This window comes from Pyrgilauda ruficollis, unplaced genomic scaffold, assembly GCF_017590135.1.
Source record: "Pyrgilauda ruficollis isolate IOZ18807 unplaced genomic scaffold, ASM1759013v1 scaffold15, whole genome shotgun sequence".
Taxonomy (NCBI): domain Eukaryota; kingdom Metazoa; phylum Chordata; class Aves; order Passeriformes; family Passeridae; genus Pyrgilauda; species Pyrgilauda ruficollis.
In genome coordinates, this window is record NW_024513654.1 from 19,052,769 (window position 1) to 19,070,381 (window position 17,613).

The 17,613-nt window shown below is 52.4% G+C and overlaps 1 protein-coding gene across 2 annotated transcripts in view; it reads left to right on the top strand.

Annotated features, from left to right (window-relative positions):
* Nucleotides 1–9,076: 9,076 nt before the first annotated feature.
* The window catches only part of PSD (pleckstrin and Sec7 domain containing), a 34,185-nt gene continuing 25,648 nt past the window's right edge, over nt 9,077–17,613 (top strand). For both annotated transcript variants that reach the window (XM_041461051.1, XM_041461053.1), the window contains exons 1-4: nt 9,077–9,844; nt 9,925–10,027; nt 10,666–11,134; nt 16,562–17,005. In XM_041461051.1, coding sequence (XP_041316985.1) covers nt 9,077–9,844; nt 9,925–10,027; nt 10,666–11,134; nt 16,562–17,005 — 1,784 coding nt within the window. The remainder of the gene's footprint in view (nt 9,845–9,924; nt 10,028–10,665; nt 11,135–16,561; nt 17,006–17,613) is intronic.

Genomic DNA, 17,613 nt, shown 5'->3' on the forward strand with positions numbered 1-17,613 from the left:
AAGCTTGAAGGACCAGAGCTTTGTTCTGCTCTGCTCAATCAAGATTTGCAGCAAGCTTCAACCTTTCTGTTGGAATATATTCTGCCAAAGTTGGATCTGCATTTCTCTTGAGAGGTGTCTGTAAGTCTCCTTTTTAAGCTTCAGTTGATGCCCATGTTTAGTTGATTCATAGTACTTCAAACAGGCCTGCCAAAATAGCTTTCTGAGCTAGACCTAGTGAATGCTGGGCTGTGACTCCTGCAGTCCTTGCAGTACAGCTGGGGGAGTGTATTGCACAGGTACCCTCAGCATGCAGGGGATGCTGTTCAGTTCCCTGGCACTCCTGTTATCCCAGTGGCCACTGATGTCCTGTGGGGGAAAGCAGGGCTACTGTGCCAGGTCATGAGCTGATCCATAGAAATGAGCGACCAAGCTGAGCACCAGGGGGAGGAAGCAGATTAGCCCACAACAACTGCTGCTGCTGCAGCTTTCTGGTATATTCCTTGGAAACATACGGTGCTGGCAGCTTGCAGAGCCAGGGCATGGCATCTTCAACCTCATGAACATCCCCTGAAGCGAAGAGAGACCAGCCAGCTCCACTGCTGCAAGGTGGTGCTGATGCACAGCTATACCTCTGAAGAGTCTTGAGAAGCAGTTTGAGTCATCACCTCACCATTTAGGAAGTGGAGATGGGATTTAGGAAACTGGGCACTGAAGGAGGGGAAGTTTTATGGTTAGAAGAACTGGCCTCAAGCCAGGAGCCCAAGGGTTTTTTCCCAGAGATTCTTCTGATTTTCTGGCTGTAATGGGCAAGTCTCCCCCACTTATGCCTTTTGACTTTTCTCTTACATTGAAAATTCAGTTATTTCCATGTCAGAGGTGTATTCAGAGGTCGGCTGGGTTTCTGCAAGCCTGCTGGGGTTTCCAGAAGCTAGTGCTGTCCAAGGGTACAACTTATTTTTAGGAGATCAATATGATGCCAAGCCAACATTATCCCAGTGTTCTAGGATAGATCTGTCACCTCGTATGATGGCTTGGCACCTTGCTGGCTAAACACCTGTAGCCTTGCAAAGAATTTGGGGCCATTTTCTTTAGTTTTCTACTAGTCTCAAGTGGGAGAAGAAACCTTGTCAAGGACACCAGTAGCTCTGCAGTATTCACTCCTCTTAGGTGTGAGAGCTAGGTGAATGCAGTACCATAGAAGTTCAGTAAAGCCTCTCAACACTGTTTTTTTTTGGACTCTCACCAGGTTCTTTCAGAGGATCTGGCTCCATCTTTTCTCTGGCTGCAGGATAAGTCTGACAGCCATTACTCTCAGGGCTGGAGTGGACCACAGCTGGACTTCTTGGTTGCATGGGAGAAGGTATTGAGCTCATAGGGTAAGCTCTGCTGTCAGTCAGTGCTGAGATTGCACAGTGTAACCAGACGCCATTTCTAAGCTGGTAAAACAAGAACACATGGTGACTTCTGTTCAACTCTTCCCTGCCACATGCCACCTTCCTACTTCTTAATCAGAAAATATATATATATATATATATATATATATATAAATAAATAGAAGTAAAGCAAGACCAAGTTCTGCAAGTCAAGGTTGAAAGAGGATTATGCATGAGAAGCTCCCAGCTAAACAGAAGTACAGGGCTGTTCTGCAGCATCCCACTCATGAATCCCCTGCATTCAAGCTTTCAATGTGTCCTTTGAATTTGTCTCCACACATTCCCATGACAGCCATTTTGCTCAGTTTTCTGGCTATATTTGTAATTACTCCTCTATACCTGACCTTCAAGACCTTTTACACAATCCTGGATGTGACTGTTCTTCCTGTGCTGGGTCAGACTGTGTGCCTGGGGCTTACTGTCTCTGTTCTGCATAAAATACTCTGTATTCATTGCTCTCACTTCCCTTTACACCCTTTCACCTTTCCCCATGTGAATCTTGAGTCTGAAGGTATGGGGAAGGGATCACATCTTATTGCTGCATACATTAGCTGGAGGGCAGTCTGAAATCTGTGCTGCAGCACAAGCCTGTCCTGGGAGGCTACACCAGAGAACGGGTGATTTGGGTTGTTTCACACTAAATTTGTCTCTCTGGTGCAGTGACTCACCATGGTGAGGCAGGTCTGGTGAATGACCTGCTGCCACCCAGGAAGCTCTGTCTTCACTGGAGAGCCCACCCTGCCACTCAGAAATCCCTTGCTTTCCTTCAAGACCATCTTTGCCTGAGCATCTTTTTACCAAGAGATACTCCCACACAATTGTTCCTCTAACTGCTGTGTAGGGAGATTATTTATGGCTCAAGCTGTGCTGAGGCCCCACCTCCCACGTCCCCAGGACAGGTTTTATCATGCTGTCATTTCTGCCTTCATCTTGACAGAGCAATGCTGGTGCAGGAGGAAGCCTGCTCCCTGTGCTGGTGCTGCCCGGGGCTGGGACAGAGTCTGAGAGGATTTCTGTAATAGCAGGTGTGCCTGCTATTACAGAAATTTCTTGTAACAGCTCATTCTGAGGCCCAGCACACAGTGTTTGCTACCACCTCTCTACAACTCCATTCTTCCAAACCCCTGTTCCTCCTGCAAGAGGGAGCAGCACAAGTCAGGGAGCTGGGACACTGGGTAGGGCACTGGCAGAAAGGCAGGCAGCAGCTATCCCTCATGTATAGTCTGCATGGGCTCTTCTCTCTGGTAAGATAATTTGCAGTCTGTATTGTCTTCTAGAATGTCTTTCATCCTGAAAAATCCTGCCACAGACCCACATGAGTGTTCCATGCAGGCGAGCTGCAAAGAGGCACAGGACAGTAGAGGTTTGCTCTCCCCTGTTGCGGATTTGGCTTCAGGAAGGATCTCCAGCACTGTCTTTTTGCCCTGACTAAACCACAGAACAGCATTTGTATAGGACTATCCAAGGGAATGTGTTTTCACCATTTATCTTTAACCACAAGTCTAGTGCAATAACAGATAAGTGCATCAGCACATTAAAGACTTGGCTTGCAATGGCTTTTTTAATATATGACTAGGATGTGGTTGGCTGTTGGCACTGGAGGTAGAAGGCATTAATTAGAGCCACGTAGTTATGCCTAGGCCCTGAGGGAACACATGCAAACCTAATTGGTAGCCCTGGAGCCCTCAATGTGGAGGTGAGGGGAGTTCAGCTTCCCTTGCTTTCACTGGGACTCATCGCCTGTGTTGCTGGAGTTGCTATTTCCACAATGCTTCCAGTCAGTTGGGTTGAGAAGAGCCCATCTGCTGATGGAGTGACTGTCCCCCCCTTGCAGGCCTACAATGTGCCCTGAGGTTACAGTACAGCCCCACTGATTTTTGGGCAGCCGTGAGGCAGAATATACCCTTGCACCCTTTGCAATGCCTTTAGCACAAAGCACACCAGAAAGGAAATGCTCTGACAGCCCCCCTAGGCTCAGAGAAGCAGCCCTGGGTGCACTACAGAGTTTACCCCATGTGGAGCAGCAGCTGCAGCACCTTTCTAGAGACTGATCCATGTGCCTTAGGGAAAGCTGAGTATTACCATCTCCTGGAGCCAGCCTGGGGAAAGAGCTCTTGTCTAACCCCTCTTCACCCAAATTTCATCTAGATCTGTACAGTTGTTCGGACTCTATGACGTGTCAGGTTGATTTCTTTCAAGCTGGAAGTTCATAGTTGTGCTGCCCTGATGATACCCAAACCCTTCTGCCTTTGGGAGGAAAAACTGCATGGCAGACTTATGAAGATGACCAAGGCGATATTTAGAAAATATAGTGCCAGCAGTATTTAGAAAACTCCTGGAAGCTCCCTTTTGCAGGACCTGGGAGGCTGAAAGGGATGACATGTAGTTGAGTGGACTCTCATACAGGAAGGATATGGTACCTGCAGGCAAGGATTGGGGGTCCTGAAGTACCCAAATGATAGTAAAGAGGGTTCCCAGTGCACTGCACTCCTATCTCTCTAGCTGAGCCCCCTGGATTGAAGCTGGGAGCTGAAGTGTGGGGAACATCTTGTCCCCTTCTGTCATCTGCCAGAGGGGTTTTCTGCTCCCTCCTGTCCTGCATCAGCTGGGGAGGGATTCACAGCAGGAGGGATCAGGAGAGCCAGGGCTAAATCCTGAAAAATCCTGATCCAAGTGAGGCTTATGTCAGTGCTGGCCAGACCCATGTATGTGGACACATCTTTCATGAGTTTTAGGGCTGTGGGAAGGTGAGTGGGATATGGAGCAGGACACTGTGGGGAGAGCAACAGCTACTGCTACGGCAGGGAAATCACATGTTCTGGACAGAAATGTGTTTTCTGTGAATGATCTGGATCTCCAGCCAGGGTGTCAGGAAAAGACCTCTCCTACCTTCTGCAGCTCTCAGCAGGGCTGCCTGCAGGTGATGGGAAGGCACAGACATGCCTTGTCCTGGTATGGACGCACTGTGGAAGATCTGAGCTCTTCCACTTGGTTAAATTTGTCACTCTGGCTGTGGCTTAGAGAAAAGCCTTCCCCCTCCCCGCCCTTCTGCCATCAAGAAGCTGCTGAAGGAATCAGGTCGTTGATCCTTCAGCAGTGAGGCCCCTAATTAGCCCAGCTTCTTGGAGTCTGCTAGAAAAGCCGGCTGTGTCTAAGGCAGCTGAGTGCCACAGTCCTCAGTGAGGGGGAGAGAGGCCCCTCACAGGCAGGAGCCTGGAGAAAGAAGGAGAAAATGGCAGCACTTTGATGCATTAAATATGAGGAAAGCGTGCCGCTCCTGATGCTTTTTCTCCATGCCTGGGGGGGCAGAAGGAGACACACTTTCTGGGTGACTGTGGGGGCAGGTGAGCTTGGAATTGGGCTTGCTGCAGGCATGGAAAGCAGCAAGGAGAGGCAGCTCTTCCCAAATTCTCTTGTAGCTACGATGTGCACATGAAGCCCCAGCTCCCCTGGGCTTCTTGTCTCACACACATTTAATAATGATTGCTGGGCTGGGTAATAAAGTGCTGTTTAATAGCAAATCGATCTGGCAACCTGTGAGGGCACAAAGTGCTGGCTGCCAGTCCAAGTGGCTGCCACACGCAGACCCAGTGCACTGGCAGCACAGCACTGAAGCCCTGCCACAGCACCCCTCACCTTGGTACCCAGCTGTCCCATATGACCCCTACTCGCACGTGCCACTGGTGCCACTGGAGTCCCCATGGCAAGGCAGGAGACAAAGGATAAGCGAATTCCCCTCCTTGTATCTAGAAGTGGTTTCCTGAGATTTGTGTGACATTTACTATTCTTGGGGTGCCTAGTGACACTGTGATATCAAGTTCCTGGTGGCCTGAGACACCTTGGCACCCCTGGCTATAGTGTGTTTCAGGTGATGACCTTTGGAGTGATAAGTCCCTGGCACAGAACCTGTGCTCTAGGGCAAGGACTTGCAAGTGTTGGTTGGTAGCCTGGACCACATAGCAGCTTTTGTCTTCTCATCCTCGTGGTTCTTAAGCAATGGTGGGGCACAGGGCAGGCTGTACCCTTTGATGTAGGGCACAAGGCACATGACACGTGCCAGTGGTCACATAGTAACCTGCATGCAGCTGAGCAGGGGCAGGCCGTTCATATTGATGTGCACGCCGCTGAACGGAGAAATGGACACCAGGACACGGGGACGTGAGCGGGGTGGCATTGGAACAGGCACACCGGCACCGGGGGTCGCGCTGCCAGTGCATGAGACCAGGCTCGCACTGGCACAGGGGGTGTGCACACCGGGCCCTGAGCATGTGGAGATGCTACACGGGTGGGGACCCGCCGGGCTGCCCACACATGGGGACAGGCACCCCGGTGTGAATTCGGCCGCTCCTCGTGTGCCGGTGCCACCGAGTGGGGCGGGGCTTGGCGCCCGGCGGGGGTTTCCCATTGGCTGTCGTGGCTGTCAGCGGGGCGGAGTGACAGGCCCGGGCCGGGATTAGCGCGGCAGGGAGCGGCGGGTTGCGGCCGGTGGCACCGTGCCGCACCGTATCGTACAGAGCCGCACTGTACCGTATCGTACTGTACCGCGGCGCGCCCGAGGGGCGGGCCGGGCCGGGCCGGGCCGAGCCGCCCCGTGCCGTGCCGGCAGCAGCGCGGAGGAGCGGCGCGGAGGATGCGGTGGCGGCGGCGGCACTGCCGGTGAGACGCGGGGAGCGGGGCGGGGCGCGGCGGGGACCGGAGGCCGAAACGGGGCGTCTGGGGCGCGGGGAAAGTTGCAGCAGTTGTTGCAGGGAGCGGGGCGTCTCTGCGCCCTCCCGGCGGCGGTGACCGGCGGGCGGCGGCACGGGGCTGCGGTGGCAGCCGGGGGGCCGAGACCCACTCCGGCCCCGTGTGCCGGTGCGGCGGGAAGGGCGCGGGGCCGATGCCCAGGCAGGGAGATCGCGGCGGGCAGCTCCGCCAGCCCCCCTGGCCGGGGGTGCTCCCTCTTCATCCGGATGGATGTCACATCCACTCAGGGCTGATCCCGCCAAACGGGAGGTGCCGGGTGAGGGAAGCCGGGCGGGGGGGCCGGGGGGTGAAGAGCATGTTCAGCCTCAGCTCCGAGGTGGGGACACGTCCCCTAGACACCACAGCTGAAAGAGGTCACCTGTTTGCACCGCAGCCTCAGGGCCTCCAGACATCCCGCTTCGGTCACCACTTCATCCCCTCAAACTGCTCTGTGTCCCTCCGGAGGGCAGACTCGTCTCCCAGGGGCCCTAGCCCCCTCAGGTAGCCCGGCAGCCACAGCCTGGTTTCCCCCATTCCCTGCCATGGGTTCCATGTCCAGCACACAAATACGGCCCATGGTGTGAATTTAACCACCAGCCCCGCACCTCTTGCCTCTCTTCCATCGCTGTGCCGTTCTTTGCCCAATCTCTTCTCATCCTCCCCCAGCTCCTACGCCTTGTCCCCACACTCCCGTGGCGTGGGTGTGTGCTTCCCCCGCAGTGTAAGCAGTTCCTGCTGCCTGCTGCCTTCGCTCCGCATCACCCCATTCCGGCAGGCAAGCGCTTGCATGGGGAGCAGCCGTGCCCTGTTGCACTGGGTATGGCTCAAAGCAATGGCCAGGAAGCATCTCTGGACATTCCTTTGGCCGTTAATAAGGGACAGCCAGGAGGAACAAGTTTCTTGTGAGATGTTTTCTTGAACAAATTTAATCCCCCAATGATGTGCAGCCCCTGGCTATCACACTGCAGCTCCTGAGTTTTTCTCTTTGAATGCATGCCCAGGGTTGCCCAGGCAGACACCCTGTGAGATTTTCTTTGTAGAACTTCTCCTGCCTTTAGGCAGCAGGACCAGCAATGCTTTCTCCAGCCCACTGATGCTTTACAGCCCAACCCATTCATCACAGTGATTTAAGGAGCATCCTTTTGATTCACAATTGAAATCAGCAAGCAGGAAGCTGTAGCTCATTCATTCCATCGTTGGTTTTTCATCTCAGTTGCATTTGTGCTTTTTACCTTTCATTATTAAAGAAAAGCTCACTCCACTGCAGGGTGTAGCCATCCAGCTTTGATGGGTCAAAGGCAGGCATGGCCTTTACTCTAAATTTGATAAATCTGTTTTAATAACCAGGAGGACATTCTGCTTATCCCATTTATTCTAGTAATAACTCACATGTTTTGACATAGGCTGGTTTCTGTAGATTTGTTATGTTACAGAGAACACAAACTATTCCTAGAGATAAGTTTTTTCCTTGGCATATGTCTTAGTCTGCATTGAGATAAAAAATAGAATTTCATTTGCAGTATATAAACCCTGCATCTTTATTATTTAGCAGTTAACTTCAGCAACCTTGAATGTGAACACAACCATTACAGGAGAAAAATATTCTAAAAATAGTATATAATAAATTAATCAGGAGAATAAAATTTTCAGTGAGTGAATTGGAGATTGCTGTTGCTCAGCAGGACAGATTTTTTCATCAGTGTGATAATGCAGATAAATGGGTGCCTACCCCACAGGTGTGGTTTGGGTTATTTCATTGATAGTTTTGTCTGTGCATCTCTGGAGCCTAAACACTTGGAAATTCAGCCCCACTTCCTTTAGGAATTTAATCATGTCTGGTTTGATCTCAGAAACAGGGAGAAGAAAATAATGTTTTCTGTTTGCAGCTGGCATATGGTTTCTCACTTTCAAATGATGAAAGTGAAGGACTCAGTATCTTGGCATCTGTCAGAAGGCACAAGCAGCCAAGGCAGAATCTCTCTGCACATTAGGAATTTGAAGAAACTCAGGGAAGGATAAGTACAAGTTTTAGCTCCACTGGGAGAAAGAAAAATGTCAGCAGCTCTGCCAGTGTGGTTGATGGGGGCTCCAGGTCCTGCCTTTCCCTGCAGCCACCCACCTGCAGCTGTGGGGTGGCTGGTCTCATGTCTGGGTATACAGTCTCTGGGCAGAGACAGGCAGGCAAGTGAGCTGTGTGCAGGGCAGGCTTGCTGTGTTCCCGCAGGCGGGCATGGTCTGTTACCACTGCTTTTTGAATCTACTGGTGTTGACAGCTCTGTCTGTGCCATCAGTAGTGGCTGCGACTTGTGTTGGTGTGACACAGTTTAAACTCCAGCTGACCTCCAAAGACAGAGGCTCCTTGCCCTTGCTGCTCATATTAAACTCCCTGTGCAAGTATAATTGGAGGATGTCTCAGCAATACAGTAGATACTTTTTCCCCCAATTACTTTAGTAGGCTGTAGGCTGTGAGTAGTAAATATATTCAGCCTAAAGCAGAATGAATGAAATCCATTTTACAGTGCATTCTCTCACAATGTCTGGGGTGTGGGACTGTGGGGAAAGTGCCTGAGCATCCTGGCACTGTGGGGAGAAAGCAAACACTCTGGGTGCCTGGTGACCAAGCAAAGGGTTGCCAGCATCCCTGCAGTGGTGCTGGTGTGATACCCTTGAAGAGCCTTGCTGGAGCCTGTCTCACCTGGCGCATATCTTTCTTCTGCCATGAGGGCAGGGCACCTTTGGCTTGTCTTCCCCATGGCCCCAGACTCTTTTCTGTTCCTTCCCTTCCCTAACCAGCTCCTTGCCCTTGTTTCAGAGCTGCCTGAGGATGCATCGCCTCTTGTCTCAGATATTTCAGGGGTGCTGGGAACCCGCCTTGCTGTGCCTGTTCCACCCTGCTGGGCTCCGGACTTGACACCTCTGTGCCCTCTTCTGGCAGGATGGCCCAAGCAGGGGCACCTGTCCGCTTCCACCCCGAGGAGGGCTGCACTGCCTCTCCCCCGTCCTTTGCCCACAGGGTGAACCGGAGGCCCTGGCTGGCTGGGGGAAGCCCCGAGGCTGGGCGGTGCAGCCCCCCACTCTGCCTCAGCCCCAACCTCAACGCCGGCCGCCTGCACCTGCTGCGCAAGGGCCTGGCGCCCGATGTCCGCCGCTGCCCGCTCGGCCTCTACAACAGCACTGGCTCCTTGGCCCGCAGGCCGGCTGAGGCAGCGCCCTTCGGCAGCGGGAGCTGCCCGGGCACGGGGCGACTGACTGCCCCCTGCACCCCACGGTGGGGCCGGCCCAGCCCGGCTGCCGCCTCTCTGGGCAGCCGCAGTCCGCCAGCCCCAGAGGGACACAGCTCTGTGGTCACCTTCCGCTTCATTGAGAAGGCCAGTGTGCGGACACTGGGCTGCCCGACAACGCCCCATCTCCGCTGGGAGAATGGCCCCTACAGCCTCAGCCGCAGTCTGGAGCTCGGTGGGGACGTGGGATCCTTCCAGCCCCAGCCCCTGCCTCAGGAGCGGCTCCTGCAGACGCTGAAGCTGGAGGCCTCCGCATCTGACCCGCTTCTGGCCGGGGCCAGGACTGCAGGGGGGACACGTCCCTGTGGGAAGGAGTTCTGTGCCCTTGACACCAGCTGCCTCTGCCGATCCCTAACCAATGGGCTGCCAGAGGAGTTCCCCACCTTCGCCAGGAGTCCCCTGAAGCCAGAGCCCCGACATCAGGTAGGTACCAGGGTCTGCCGCACTGGGCATGGGCTCTGCCCTGGGGATGCATTGTCCACACCTTGCTCTCCTCTCTGCAGGGCAGCGCCGGGCTGTATCCCCGGCAGAGCTCTGCCCATGCCCAGCGCATCGCCAAGGCCAAGTGGGAATTCTTCTACGGCTCCTCAGATACCCCAAAGACAGGTAAGAAGTAACAGATGGATGCCACCAGGTTGGCCCACCCCTCCTTTTGTGTCTGTATTGTTGGAAGGACTCGCCCTGGGGCTGCCTGCCCATCCCTTGAGTTTTCTCAGTGCCCAACAAAGACCTGAGATTCCCCCAAGACTGGCCAGCCTCCTGGAGTCAGATCATGCATGTACCAACCTCCCTGCAAAGTCCCCTGTGGCCATGCAAAAGAGGTGGCAAAGAGCCCCTGGCTGCCTCTGCAGAAGAGCTTTTGGGTTTACATGGGGTCTCAGGGCTGGCTGGAGATGCACTAGCACTGACAGCCTGTCTCTGCCTCTCGCACTCCTTCTGCCACCTCTTCACTGTTCCCCTGTGTCCCTCAACACGGTAGAGTCACTGTTCCTGGAGGTGTTCAAGAAACCACTGGAATGGCACTTAGTGCTATGGCTTTGTTGACATGGTGGTGTTTGGTCAAAGGTTGGATTTGACGATCTTGGAGGTCTTTTCCAAGCTTAATGATTCCATGACATGTGACCACACTCTCAGGGGCGTGTGTGTGTGTGAGTGTGGGTGTGTGTGTGATGCTGCAGGAGCGGCTCCTCAGAGCTCCCCATTGCAGCTCCCCATAGCTCTGAATGCTTGGGCCTTCCTTGCAGGCTCCTCTGCCCCCGACTCTGCTCTCCTGGCTGAACTCCCCCAGAAGTCTGTCTCCCCACTGCCAGCCGAGCCACCGGGGCTGGTACCTGAGCACAGCCTGAGCCATGTGGAGGTGGAGATAGAAGTGTCTCCTTTGAGCAGCCAGAAGCCTGGCTCCTGTGAAACTGGGATTATAAGGAGGACAGTGAAGTACTCTGAAACAGACCTGGACACTGTGCCACTGAGGTGCTATCGTGAAACCAACATCGATGATATCCTGGCCGAGAAGGAGGAGGTGGATTCAGCAATTGAGAGCCAGAAGGACAGTGAGAGCAACCCAAGTTTTGTGGGTACACCAGGCAGGAGGAACAGCACACCAGAGGAGCCACCTGCTCCAGGTACCGGCTGCTCCAAGGATGGGCTGCAAGACAGGGGTGTGGACGAGGACGATGAGGTCTTTGAGGCGATGAGGAAGGAAAACAGGGAAAGGTGAGGCTCTGTGTGCAAAGGCAAAAAGCTCCTGTCACCCTCATTATTGTACCCTGCATGCCAAAACAAGCTCTGCTGAAGTGTCTGAGCCAAAATCCCAGTAGCAACATGCAAGCTGTGTGTGAGGGTGAGAAGGGGTCCTGGATCACACCACAGGGATTGGTGCTGGGGCTGGGGCAGGACTGGGAAGGGGCCCTCACTGCCCTATGGAAAGAGTAAGCCAGCACAGGGGGATCCAGCTCTGGGCACTGTGCCACAGGCCCCACTCACCTGGGGTGAGCCTGCAGCCCAGCTGAGCCGAGGCTTCCCAGCATGAGTCCTGCCAGGTCAACTACATCCTGCCATGCTCCTGCCAGGTGTTGGGGTGACAGTGCCAGGACAGCAGTGGACAGGTCGTGTCCTGAAGCTACTCTGGGCTGCCAGGTGCTGCTGGGCTGTCCCTCTCCCCACAGATGACTGCTTCAGCAGCGGGAGCAGACCATTTGCTCAGCCTCATTAAGTATTTGCCATTTTCAGGAAAGCGTAGGGGATACATTGGGATCAAAAAAGCATTTTGTTGCCTTATGTGTCATTTTTCACCTGTGTGGCAAAACACCCTGTGCTGGGAGGCTGATGGAGTGGGTGGCACGAAGATTATCATTCAGTTGCCTGCCCATGGGCAGCATGTGTGCTCCCGGCTGTGGTCTGCCCCGTGCCAGACACTGGCAATTAGCACATATGGGAGATGGCATTTTGGCTTGGTGGCATGAAACTCTGCCCATGGAGTTTCAGCTGGAGTGGTAGTTTGACCATGAGAAGTGATGGGCATCATCAGGTCCAGAGCACTGTGTGAGACAGCCACCTGAAGGGGAAAGGCCCTGTGCAGGAATGTTCTGATGTGCGTATTGTCAAGTGAGTCAATTGAGTGAGGTGAGGAGGATCAGCATCATCAGCAAATGCTCCATAGGAGTAGGGACAGGTCTCATCTGGGAAGCACAAAACTAGGGTGATGCCTGGAATGCCACGTGGCAGCATGAACTCACCTGGCTGTGCAGAAGGTAGGTGGGGAGCATTTAGGTGGAAGGAAAAGGGAGGTTTTGATGTCAGCAGAAGTTAAAAATAATGAAATACATATATTAATAATGCATTAATACAGAAGTGCCCCTGCACTGGGAAGGAAAAGAATGAAAGTGCTGAGCTAACAAGGAGGGAGTGCATTTCAAGGGGAGCTGAACTCCTGTCAGTTTGTCCAGACCTTGCATCTCTATTGGAGGGGACAAATACATGCCAGCGACCCTGTCCTCAAAAATTTGGGTTCTAGAGAAAAGCTGAAAATAAGCCATTTGTAGTGTGGGGTTTTTTTTCCCAAAGGAATGTTTGAGTGAGGTGTAAAGTTAGTGCAAGTTCTTCAATTTGCTGTAACAGTTTTTTGCAGTGTTATTTTGTTTCCAAATATCTTTGAGGCCACTGTGAGTTTTATGAGTTGTTTTTTTGTCCTCTGAGACACCCTACTGTAGCTCCCCAGCCAGTGCTGAAAGCTTGGATGTGGTCTTAAAGAACCACTGTTGCTCCTAAAAGATGGTGCTCCCAGTACAGTTACCAATGTGTGTAATGCAGGGGTGTCATGTTCATTTGGCATGGCTTCTTTGTAGACCAGTAGTTTTTTTCCCCTGCAACCCCCTGAATATTCCCCTGATAAGTGCAGACCCTGTAGACATTGTCTTGAAAACCACAAGGCTCAAACTGCAAGCTTGTTCAGTCCCTGCATCACAGCCCTGGGTTTTTGCTTACACAGTGTTTTGAGCTCTGCAGCTGCAGTCCTTATCCCTGTTTACCAGCCACCAGTATTGATGTTTTCTTCTTCAAGCTTTCTGCTTTGCCTGCTCACAGGAAGGGTGAAGTTGGGGGATGAAGAAGCCACCCTGGCTTCCTGGACCTGGAATCATTCTGCTGCTGCAGGAGCTGCTGAACCCCATGCCTATCCTGATTCCTGGGAAGGACTAGCCCTAAAAAACCAATGAAGTGCTTTTTGATGCTGGTTTTCAGCTTTTAGACATATACATCCCTTTGAAAATCTAGCCTTAAGGGTTTAGCACCCTCTGCAAGGGGGCCTTTGGCTTGGTACTACCTTGTGCTTCATATTCTGGCCAAAATTCAGAATCTTCTTTTGTGATTTACCATCCAAAATAAGAGAGCATGCTAACAGAAAAAAAAAAAAAAATCTACACCAAATCAAACAAGACATGAAAAGTGATGGAAGAAATGTGTTCTTCCAGCAAATGTTCTTCCTGAATATATTCAGAGTTATGTCTACTGACTGTAATGACTAGTCTAAGCCTTTACTGTCTTTGTTCCTATTAGTGCAAGATAGCTGAGACCTGTCAGTGAGAGCAGGCTCAATTCCCTTCCTCCCTGAGCGTCAGCAGACATGCTGGCTAAGCTGTAGGAAGCTGGTTTGGCCCTCAGCATGGGTGCCTTGGGCTGATAAGAGAGAAGAGGCTTTGCTAGGGAATGCCCTGCTCCCCCGAGAGCACAAAGGGCTGATGGGAGGCAGTGATGCCTTTTCTCCCTGCAAGCCTTGCCTAGAAAAGCCCTTAGATATGCTGCTTGGGAAGCCTTTCCAGAGCCTTTGTGCTTGCTGCCTGTTGGCAGGAAAGTAGCCACAGGGCAAGCCTTGTTGGGGATTAGAAAAATGGTTATGGTCTCAATTTCATCAAATGCTTAAGCATGTGCTTAACCTGCATCAAGCCTCTGATGTGTTGTGCGAGAGCCCAAAGTGGCCACAGAGGCACAGCTCGGGGTGATGCTGGCAGGGGCCTGTCAATGAGCAGGGGAGGTGCCTGCAGCTCTTGTGGGTGAGCAGGGGACAGCATGACGGCGTGGTGTGGCAGCGGGGTGTGGACAGTCGGGGAGACTGCAGTGCCTGTGGTCAGTACCTGTGCCTAAGCATGGGACAGAGGGAGGACACTAAGAGCAGGCTGCTGCCATGCTGCAGGAGTAGTGCAAAGGAGCCTGGGGGGACTGCAAGGAGCTGCTGAGACAGGTCTGTACAAGAGCTTTGTTGAAAGAGGAATAAAGCTAGGGGCTGCTGGAAGGTGCTGAACAGTCTCACTTTCCTTGAACTGAGCTGGGACCCTCACACAGCAATGTACCTGTGCAGGCTGGAGCAGCCTGGAGCTGGAGGAGTGGGGCGTGGCTGAGTCAGGGGTCTGCAGGGTCACAGGAGCATTTAGCAGAGACTTATAACCACTGAGGGCCAGAGGAGAGATTTTCCCCTCCTCTTCCCCCCTGCCGAGGATGGCATGCCTCTGCAGCACCATGTGTCTGCAGGCAGGGAGAGTGGGGTGAGCCCCTTCCCCTCCATCAGCCATTAGATACATCAGAAACCCAGCTGCTCAGATCCCATACCTAGAGCCCTGCCTGAGGCGCTGTTGGCTCCTGGATCCGCTTCCCTTCCCCGTCTGCCTGGCCCTCTCCTAAGGAAGGCTCGCTGCCTTGCCTGCACTAACTCAAGGCTGGAAACCTATTTGCTTCCTGCTGCCTGTCTCCCTTGCACAGATGCTTGATTACAGCTTCTGCATCTCCTCTCCTCTGCTCCTCTCAGCTGGGTTTGTCTGGCTTAGTCTCAGTGCAATGATCCTTTCTAGGGGACCAGGGCAGAGCATGGAGAAGCTGGGCAGCACAGTAGGGGCTAATGGAGCATCTGGGTCTGAGCAGGCAATATTGCTCCCATGCTGCTGTAGCTACATCCTTGAACTGAATGGCTTTGTACTTGATATTTTGGGGTGAAAACATTGTTTCCAGAGCTTATATGGTATGGACAAAACCAGCCATGGTTTTTCTGTGGCTTGGTGGCAATATACTTGATCACAAAAATGAGCCCACCTACCTCTCCTGGAAGCCAGATACCTTCCAATCTGCTGGTATTGTCCTCCCTGGCACAGTTTTCGCCCTCCTCATGGATTCAAGGTGCAAAATTATCAATAGCGTTAGCTTGGTTTAATCACATGGGGCTGGGCAGGAAGGATGGAGAATGCACATTTGCATCTGTAAAGCACATCTGCAGATATTAAAGAGGTCTCTTCTGCCTTGTCCTCACCAAAAGCCACTTCAGAAGTGGCTGCTCCTGGGGCTCCTACAGGAATTGTAAGTATCACGTGGTGCTGCACAGCCAGGGAAACACTGGTGGATGGGTGAGATCAGCCTGCACCCTGCCTTTCTTACCTGTCTGGCTTCACAGCACTCCTCTTGAAACCAGCTGGCACTCTGGGGGAGTCAAGCTGCCAGCTCTTGGCCTACTGAAGTAATTGGGGTGAGATTATTGAGTGGCATGTGAAGGCTAATGAATGAAAATAATTTGGTGTGTGTTACAGCAACGCATCTTCTGAGCCCTCTGTAGGAATCTGTTTGTTCATAACAAATGTTATGACAGGCTGGAGCAGTTCCTCTCCTTTAATCAGAGGAGAGAGTGGCATAAGAAGTGCTTTTCTGCTGCTTTAATAAAATGATAGCAGATGATGAGTAAAGTAGGCTTTTAGGGCTGTGTTTGTGCTTGTACTGCTGAAGCACTGATGTTCCCTGGGTTGGAAACATCCGTGTTGTCACGTGCTTAGGTAGATGGGCAGGCTGTACTTCACCTCATTTACAGGACAAAACACTCAGGGCTTCAGGGTTTAGAAACTTCTGTGTTGGGCAGGACCCAGACCAGCACTGGAAACAGGCTGGACCTTTCTGTGGGGCTGATCCCTGGCAAGATGATGAGCTAGGACCAATCATGGCCTCCAGGGCATGGGTGAGCTCAGATCCCCAAGCCCAGAGATGGGTGTGAGGCTCCCTGTGTGCTGTCTGGGGAAACCTATCACTGTGTGCTCAGTCACACATGTCTCCTGGGACTCAACATCACCTTGTGGAAACAGCCAGCAGACCTTGCAGGCGAGTGTTGGTCATGCTCTGAGCACAGTACTCAGTGACCACAGGGCAGTGTTCATGGAGGAAGGTGCCATGCTGTCCTGAGCAGCTTGAGGAGGAGCCTTCTTGGTGATAGAAGGTTCATGAAGGCTCATGAAAAATTCAGCCACTTCCAGATTTGGTTGGAAATGGAGCTGAACCACATCCTGCTTCTAGTACTTGAGCCCTTTATTGGATCTTAGCTCAAGTCAAGTGATTGGGAACAGTAGCCATCTCATAAGCTTCTTATGAGGATGAGCCACTAAAGGAACAAAAGTCTGTGAATGTATTAAAGGAGAAGCATATGTCTGGAGGGAGGCCAGTCCAGTCCTGCTTCCCATCGTCTTGGGCAGGCGAGGCATTTCCTTGGTGTTCTGCAGATGTTCAGAAGAGATTTCTACCCTTCTCAGTTTCCTTCTGAAGCACTGTGTGGGCTTTTGTTTTGGGGTTTTGATCCCTTGCTCTTCAATGATCAGTTCTTCTCACTTTCTTTCCCTCTAGGATCATGGACCGAGACACACAGGGTATGCTCAAGTCTCCGGTGCCCTTCCTTCTAGGGCACAGCCTCTCCAAGGATGGCATGGACTCTTTCAGCAAGCATTTTGAGACCATCATGGAGTCCCATCGAGCCAAAGGCACATCTTACACCAGCCTGGACTCCATTGACATACTTTCTTCCCCAGCCCGTACCCATGGGACCTTTTTCACTTTTGACATCCCAACCCTCACCCCAGATATACAGGGAAAAATCCGAGACAGCGCCAAGGTGATCGAGGAGAGCTTTGCCCCTCTGGCTCACTTAGAGCCAGACTCTGGGACCAGTTCAGCCACAGATGCCCCCTGGACAGAGAGGGAGGAGGAACAGGGGAGACGAAGGAAGGGCATTCGGCACAGCCCTTGCCACTCAGAGGACAGCTTTGGCACTCCCTTGGCCTCCAACACAAGGTGAGTGACCAAAGTTGCTTGCTGTCCAGCTGGGCCACTAAGGCTTGATGTGGAATCTGATGCTATGAGTTCTGGTTTGCAGCCAGAGCCTAACTTGTGTTGCTTGGGAAGGGTCAGGACTAGAAAATCTAGATGTGCTAGATTTTCTAGGCAGTGGCTGATCAGGCCAGTGATCACCATGGTATTGTGGTAGGTGTGTTGATGGGAGCACAACTCCTTTTTCATCTTTGCCAGCTTTGTAGGTACTGGACTGTGAGGTTTCCTTCAGCCAATCAAGCAGGGAATGCCGGAACTTCAATCCTGTGGTGGTTTTCATTGCAAAGCAGTTCGGTATCTGTGATTGTCTGGGAAGAGGCCAGTCTGAAGTTGACTACCAGTAGAAATTTGACAATGTTTCCATACTGTGTACTTCGTTCCTTGCCATCTGCACTGCAGACACTTGTTTCTTAAAGGCAGGAGCCCCATGGTCTTGTGCCTATTGTTCTGGCTTCCTGAACCTACTCAGCCTTGGTTTTTTTTTTTTTTTTTTTTTTGTTAGAAGATGGAGGGATGAGCATCCTGAAACCCTCATCCACTTTCCAGGCTTTGGTGTTTTCCATATCAAACCT